This window comes from Vigna umbellata, chromosome 7 (assembly GCF_029865625.1).
Source record: "Vigna umbellata cultivar VRB3 chromosome 7, Vumbellata_1.0, whole genome shotgun sequence".
Lineage (NCBI taxonomy): Eukaryota > Viridiplantae > Streptophyta > Magnoliopsida > Fabales > Fabaceae > Vigna > Vigna umbellata.
Window position 1 is genome coordinate 23,744,309 of NC_142171.1, and position 8,924 is coordinate 23,753,232.

An 8,924-nucleotide genomic window follows, 5' to 3' on the forward strand; every position below is an offset into this window, starting at 1 on the left:
AATTTAAAGTTTATACACCTAATCAAAATTATGAATTAAATTTTATTTTAACAAAATTTATTATTTATCAAGTCTATTATTTTACATGTTATCAAATTATTAATTAATATTAATTTAAAATGATATAAATTAATAAAGCAATATGTTAAAAGTTTCACGTAAATTAAATAGAGGTAAACATCGTTATGAATTGTTTTCTTAAAAATAAAATATGTTTAAATTCATTTTTTTTATAAAAAAATTATTTTAATTTAAATATGTTTAAAAGTGGTAGAATGGAAGGGATGGTTAGGAGAAAGCGTTTTCTTGAACTGCATGCATTGATTGGACAATGACTTGCTGCTATAAATCCAAATCCAGCAATGCTCAATCAATTAGTCATGGATGTAAAAGAGAAGTCAGATTCAATTAACACTCACAAAACCCAGCTGTTATTAAAATCATTTTGAAATTTAACACACATGCCAACACACCATTCATTATGTTACAAAAATTGACCCTCACTTTAATGAAATCCCTTTGACACGTCCCTGTTCAAAACTCTTCCCACCCATTTTGGCTTCATTTCTTCTCAACACAAACCTCACTAAGGACAATTACCCTTTTAACTTATCTCAACTATCTATTTTATAAATTAACTGTATACTGGGTGTAAAATCATTTTTTATGCTTTTATCATTTACTATTAAATTGGTTTTTTTTTATAAAAATAGCTTTCAAACTCTACTATTAAATAAAACATAATTAACCGGATTTAGTGTATAATTAAAAATAAAAAATTATAAGAGAATTTTTTAAAAAAAAAGTTTGCACATAAAATGACCTCAAGTTGAATGGTTTATTTATAATTGGTGGATATTGAGACATAAATTTGACAGAATTAGAAGGTGAGTTAAGCACAATCTAGTCACCAATTAGATGAGGAAGAAATAGGGACTTTAATCCAAAAAGAAACATAAAGCGATGTCAAAAGACGAAGGCACCCTTTCACACACTATACTTTCCAGTTTCAAAGAACAGAGTGTGGGTTCTGCTGACGCTTGAAGACAGTGAGGGGAAAAAATAACTGAGAAATTCTAGAAACCTCTCTTCAGAGAGTCCGTGAATAAATCAATTGTTCAAAATCAATTTCACAAAGTTTGATCACTTTTGCATTGACCTTCAACTTTTCTTCTTCTCTCCGGTTATTCGCTCGCAATGAATCCACAATCACCGGACCCTCAGCTTCCGACTTTCTCCCCACGGTTCGCGCTCGTGACCGGTTCGCAGCGGAAAATCGCGATCGCGGTGGATCTGAGCGACGAGAGTGCTTACGCGGTGCGGTGGGCGGTGCAGAACTACCTCCGACCGGGCGACGGGGTGATCCTTCTGCACGTGCGTCCCACGAGCGTCCTGTATGGCGCGGACTGGGGCTCGGTGGATCTGAGTGTGGCGGAGGAGGGCGGCGATGAGGAGTCGCGGCAGAAGCTGGAGGACGACTTCGACAACTTTACGTCGACGAAGGCTAGCGACGTGGCGCAGCCGCTGGTGGAGGCGCAGATACCGTTCAAGATCCACATTGTGAAGGACCACGACATGAAGGAGAGGTTGTGTTTGGAAGTGGAGCGCCTCGGGCTCAGCGCCGTCATCATGGGAAGCCGCGGCTTCGGCGCGTCCAAGCGAGCCGCCAAAGGAAGGCTCGGCAGTGTCAGCGATTACTGCGTGCACCATTGCGTGTGTCCCGTTGTGGTCGTGCGTTACCCCGAGGAGAACGACAACGGTAGTAGCGGCAACGGTAACGGCGGTGATGTTCTGGTTGGGGAACAGGTGGAGCTTCCACCTGTGCCTGAGGAGGAGCATGAGGTGTATCATGATGCTTCCGATGAGCACAGAGGTTTGGGTTTCACCCTGTTATAATTTTATTTCACAGTAACCATCATAATTTCGGTATTATGACTTAACATTGCATAGTGTATAGTTGGTTTGACTAATCATCTTACTCGTGTAGCATTGGTAACAGAGAGAATTGAGTATTGGATACTACTTACATATGCATGCTACTTTCTTCAGTCAAGTTTGGTATTTGTCTAAGTTATCGTATTGACTAGAGATTAGTGAACGATGTCAAAAGTATCTATGATATTATGATTATGATTGAGTGATATCTTCATAATAACTACTTGTCTGAGGAGAAAATAAGAAGATAAAATTATGTGAGTTTCTCGGATAAACTAAGATCAAATTTGTCAATTTTGTAGGAGCATGAAATTTAACTTATCCAACCATACATTTATAAAAGAAGTTCAATTCATTTAGTTTTTTTTTTTGGCCCTTATAAATACTTGTGGAAAAATTATCAATCCAGGACTCATGTTTAGGTTCTATTTTCCACGGAGCTCCCTGTCAAGGTTTTTTCTTGATACCCACACACACGTTACAAACATGAGAAACCTGGTCCATTTGTTTAAAAACATGGAAGCCATAACTACTAACTTCTTAAATGTGGGAAACCGTGACCCAATTTTGTAATCAAAACATTGTAACTTCCGTGCTGAAGCAATAAAGGAGGAAATCTGAAACATATATCAGAGAACTGGCTTGCTGGTTGACACAACAGCATAAATAATAGAAAAGTCTTGTATGACATTTAAAACCATTCCTTATCCAAATTTAAAGTAATTTGGGTAATACGAAGATTCAACAACTGTGTGAGTAATCCATATGTAAGGTTTTTAACCTAGACCATGAACAGTAGGAACCAAACATGGTTAAAATGACATGTGCAACAACTAAATAGAATCCAAAATTATGTGTAAAGGTTAAAAGGAAATGTTTTACTGAAAGTTTTTGTAACTGTAGGAACTAAATTAGTAATTAAGCCAAGCTGTAAAAGTATATTGTTACTACTGAATCTGTGCTGCAATAACATTGATGATACTTGTGCTTCAAAAGCATGGAAGTATTTGTAATGGGCCAGATTGTTATCATCAACTTTTGAAGTTAAGTTTTGTATGCAGTTAGTTTACTCAAATTTGAATGGTTTGATTCATTGTGTGGAATGTCAATGATGATATTTGACACTAAATATATTTACCTAAGGCTCAATCCAATTCCTATCACTTGTTATGTGTTGCATTTAACCATTTATGTTGAAAACATATCCTTCAGGCTTATAATCCTGCTCACCTATTCTCTTATGTATGAGTACTACAATTCAATTCTTCAAGTTAAATGCTGAAGGTACTAAACCAATCCGAGCATGTTCGGACTGGATTTTACAACTATCCATCATATGCTACCCACTTTTCCCACAATGCTTTGCAATGGGGAGATAACTTCCCAGGACCTCTAGGCCTAGGGACCACTCATAGGCTGGCATACCCTAATAGAAGGGGCAAATTTCACCAGTACACACTAAGGCTAATGTTGGATTTGAGAGGTTTTAAAGGAAAGAGTTACTAAAGTAATTCCTTGGCAAAAGGAAATAACAAACCAAAATATGGGTATTTATCTTTTCAATATAGCTTGTTTTTGTCAAGGAGGCTACCTAGTCCTTTTTTAGTTCTAGATTAGCAAACTTGCTGTTGAAATTATTAAAAAAATTCAATACTTTTTGCTGTTTGGAGACCATCAAATAATGAAATAACCTAAACCTTGTAGGATTTCACCTATTACTTCAGTTGGGAGTATCTTATTACTAGTTGATTAGTTTTATTTTCTTATTTAACCTGCTTATTTTTGGTGTATGAACAGATGCATAACGAGAGTATAGAGCAATGTCTATATCCCTACTAACTTCAGGTAATACATGAATGTCATAGCAATTTATCAATTACCATTTTATCCTTATTTAAGTTTGAATACAAGCAGTAATTGATTCCCATTGGATTAAATCCTATATTAAATGAATAGTAACACCTATTGATAACTGTTACTTTCTGTGCACTTTTACTGGGGGTACCTGGACGAGGGAAGTGATTGGGAGTGGTATTCCCAGTTCTTTTTTTTTTTCTTCTTTCTACATTATCTTCCAAAAAATAAATTAGTTAGGAATATGAAAATCACAACCCCAATGTTATACAAGACTATAAGTTCATTAACTCTGAATCAGGTTTTCTTTACCACCAAAATAGCAATTCAGTCTATAAAATTGGTCCTAACCTAAGAAAAGGCAAATTTAGTTGTTGACTTCAATAATTACCGTCAATTTAGTCTTGAATTTGGAAACTATAAGTTATTTTAGTGTTCCATTTTAACAACTATCAGGCATTTCTTTCTTGTTCAATTTAGATTCTAACATTGGGAACCAAATTTGTAATGTTAAAGATAAAATTAACCAATGATGTCAATTTCATACTTTTGTATTGATTTTATTTCACTGACAGCAATAATGGATTTCATTTATGAAAATTTGCACACCATAATAAATGTATTACCTTGTAAGCCGCTTTATTTTTCGCAGCATATTCACTCAAATTAGCAGCCATTGATTTTTTTTTTTCTGCTTTCAGCCAGGCTTGTGTCATATGAAGAAGAATTTATTGAACTTGAAAAGTATCTTCTTTGGTTGAACAAACTATACACTGTAAATTAGATATTTGGTTGGTTAGCATGTGTATGTTATTGTACAAGTTTGTTATTACGTTGCTTCAATACCCATTGGCGCAGGGTTGTGTATGTTATTTTTCTACTATACATTTGATTTGGAGGTTCTTGCATGGAAACCAATGATAGATCTAAGAAACAACAAAAAGTTTAATTTTATTATTGTCTTACTTTTATCCTGGTACTCCAGTTCAATTATGTTGAAGGAAATTGGACACCCCAAACTAAACAATATTTGCATGGATCACGCTGTTTGTGTTTTGATGTTTGACTGTAATTAAAAATTAAAATTAACAGTGTAGAGATCAAGCTGTGAGTGGTTATTTCACCACGTAAAGAAAACGTTAGTTTGGTGAAAGGGGAAATTCTCATGAACCATGAACACAGTTTTGGCCAACTTGATGTGAACAAGCTACTAATTAGGAATCATTTGCTGACATAGTGACTTCTAAATATACCATATCCAAGAACTCTAGAAAAACTCTCTGTTGATTACCTTTAGTTACATGAACCTCTCAAATTATGATTAGGTTCAATGAGGTTTATTTTTCTGAGTGTAAAACAATGATTCGGTTCAATGAGGTACACTCAAGGTTTAGAAGTCTGATGTATTTATTCAGAGGTATGTACTTGGGTCCTGCGGACTTGTCCATGCTTTTAAATAGTGATTCACAACAGGGTTGGATTGTAATCAAATTGTAAAAGCCGAAAACTAGACTTTATTATTGGACCAAAGCATTCTTCTACCAAATTTACAGTATGAATTGCTGGCAGCTGTGTTGCAAGCCCATTGTTCTTTCCCTTTGGTTTGAAACTCTTGAATCATAATCAGGATGAATACGTGGGTGAGTTTGAGAAAGTGTGAGATTTTGTGTATATTTGTCGACCATTATCAGAAACAGAAATTGGCAGAGGAATAATATTACCATGATTCACTAACTATATTATATAACTAGTTAAGCATCATTGTTTAATGTTAAGTCATTAATTTAGTTTGTATAAAAAAATATCAATTCCTCTTCCTTTTGATTATTTCTATTTTCTGCTTTTCTTCTGCCTTTCTTAATCATGGTTAGTTTCAATAAAGAAGAGACTAAGTTTGACATACCCTAATACTAGTAAGAACATGAAAATCTTATTAGTTTCCCTTTCAATTAAAAAAACAATAGACTTATCAATAACGAACCAGGCAGGTGCAGACTGTTGATCCCTTCTTACAAAAATCTGAACGATGTGTAAGTTCTCTGTCCAAAAAAAGCATCTATTATGTCGTGGTCCCAAGTAATACCAAGACTCTATGATATAAGACACCAGGTTTTGGGTAAAGCATTTTCTCATTTGAATAAAGCAATAAATAATAACCGACCAATTAACTATTTTCTTATGACAAAATTAACTATATATTTTTCAAGAAAAAGGCTCAATCAATCGAAAAGAAATTGAATAATAAAAGAAAATCTAAATTTAAGAAACTAAAAATATAATTAACTGAAAAAAGAAGAAACTAGAATACAATTATAAATTTAAAAGTTCTATGTTTTCATTCAATTATAAGTCAACGCTATTACAATTTCTAATTAGTTTGCAATATAAAAATATGTTCCTTATTATTGCACATAAATTAAGCTCTAAATCAAACAGTACTAACATCTTTTCTTAAATTAAAGATATTTACTAGAGATTTTAAATACTTTGAATAATTTCTATTTTAAACCATGTAAATAACTCTTCAATAAATTATTATTTTTAATTCTATTTAGATACAAAACTTACAGAATATGAAATTTAGTCTACATCGACACACTTAAGAATAGAGCAAGAAATTAAAAACTATAATCCTAATTAGTTTGACCTTAAACTATTTTTCTCCTTTTATACATTTTTTTTTTCCAAATTTTCAATACAAGTAGTATCGGTCTTTTGGTAGAAAAAAATTTACAATTTAGAAATAAAAAATCATTTGACGCCATTCTTCTAGCTTAATTATAATATATATTTCTGTTTGTTATAACAGGAATGGTTGATAATGGACTAGGAGTAACATATTTTTTTTCCTCGCAGAATAAATTGGGCCGGTCCAATTCATTGTGGTTTCTTAATTGGGCTTCTTATTATATAAATTGGGGTGTTGCTCCTACACCACCCCACTTTGCTCCCTGTACCACCACATTTTTCTAAAATTCCAAAACTATCTTTTATATTTTAAAATATCCTACACCCCCACCTCTTTTCTTCAACGGATGTCAACATCCGTTGAAGAAAAAATTCTTCAACGGATGTGCCACATCCGTTGATTTTTTTTTTTTTTATTTTTTTTTAATTTATTGTATTTTAAATTAATATATAAATATTATTTAATTTTTTTAAAATTATTACTTAATTATTTATAAATTAATTTTATTTTATATAATAAAATAATTATTATTAATTTTAATTTATGTATTATTATTTAAATAATAATTAAAAAATTTGTTATAAATATATTAAAACGGATGTGCCACATCCGTTAACGGATGTGACGACATCCGTTGCATTTTTTTTTTGGTTTTTAGTTTTTTTTTTAATTTTTTTATTTTAAATTAATGTATAAATATTATTTAATTATTTTAAAATTATTATTTAATTATTTATAAATTTATTTTATTTTATTTAATAAAATAATTATTATTAAATTTAATTTATGTATTATTATTTAAATAATAATTAAAAAATTTGTTATAAATATATTAAAACGGATGTGCCACATCCGTTAACGGATGTGGCGACATCCGTTACCTTTTTTGTTTTTTTGTTTTTAATTTTTTATATTTTAAATTAATATATAAATGTTATTTAATTTTTTAAAAATTATTACTTAATTATTTATAAATTAATTTTATTTTATTTAATAAAATAATTATTATTTATTTAATGTATATATTATTATTTAAATAATAAATAAAATATTTTTTAAAAATTTATTAAACGGATGTTAACATCTGTTGAAGGTGAAACGGATGTTGACATCCGTTTTATAGAAGGACAAATTAGGTATGGGGAGGTGCAGGGAGTGGTTGGTGGTGGTGGAGGGAGCAACTTCCTATAAATTGCCTTTTACAATAGGAATGACACTAAAGTGGGATGAACAATTACTATTATTATTTTTAAAGTCTAAATTCATGCATATTTATATTTTTATCTGATTATGGTATATCTGTGCTGTTTCTTTACTATTTAAATTATCATTCAAATAACTTTTTACAACAAAATTAAAATCACAACAAACAAAAGATGTTATTATTTATGATTCAATTTTATAATGAGAAACATTTAAAATTTTATATTGTTGAATCCTTGAAATTAATAGTCAACTATTTTTATATGATGAAAAAATAATCAATAAGTACATATGTTAAAAAGGTATAGAAACCATTAAATGTGTGACCAAATGCAATACTTCATTTAAAGAAAACTAAAAGAAAAAATGTATAATAAAAATTGTAACAAGTGAAAAAACATTTTAAATATTAAGATATAGTTTGTAAATATTAAATAAATCCAACAACAATGAAATAATAGAAAATTATATAAGAAAAAGAAAGAAATAAACATCTTTAAATAAAATAAGTTTTTATTATTATTTAATAAATTACGAGTCTTTTACTAATTAAATTTTTTTATATATAAGAAGTTGAATAAAATAGGTTTAATGTCTCAATAGGTCCCTATTTTTGTTCAGAATTTGAAATAGGTCCCTTTATTTTTTGACGTCTCAATTGGGTCCTTATTTTTGTTAATTTGATGCAAATAAATCCTTTCCGTCAATTTCATCAAACGGCGTTAATGAATGTGTGACGTGGCCTTACACGTGTCAATACTGTCCTCAGGCCACGTCACACATTCATTAACGCTGTTTGATGAAATTGACGGAAAGGATTTATTTGCATCAAATTAACAAAAATATGGACCCAATTGAGACGCCAAAAAATAAAGGGACCTATTTCAAATTCTGAACAAAAATAGGGACCTATTGAGACATTAAACCAATAAAATAATACGATTGAAACGAATATACGGTTGGTATAAAAAATTAAATATTATTAAATTATTAAACGAATATGCGATTAAAATATTATTAAAAATCTCCGTTGAGTCCTCATACTTGAAATTGTCTCAATTGGGTCATAATAGTTGTAAAATTGAGCCAATTTTACCTTATTCGTTAAGTTATCCTAAACATCGTTAAAGTCTGCTGATGTGGTGATTCTGATATGTGTGATCTTATTACGTGGAAATAAATTTTAAATAATGATGTGGAATTTGATAACCCTTGTTGTCACACCATCATCCTCTCCACAAAA

General features: G+C 30.9%; 1 protein-coding gene across 1 annotated transcript; it reads left to right on the forward strand.

Annotated features, from left to right (window-relative positions):
* Nucleotides 1-984: 984 nt before the first annotated feature.
* On the forward strand, nt 985-4,743 carry LOC124831036 (universal stress protein PHOS32-like). The gene is made up of 3 exons (XM_047304920.2): nt 985-1,873; nt 3,733-3,780; nt 4,491-4,743. Exons 1-2 carry the CDS (start codon nt 1,198-1,200, stop codon nt 3,738-3,740), a joined length of 684 nt encoding a protein of 227 aa, XP_047160876.1. The 5' UTR covers nt 985-1,197; the 3' UTR covers nt 3,741-3,780; nt 4,491-4,743.
* Nucleotides 4,744-8,924: the final 4,181 nt, after the last annotated feature.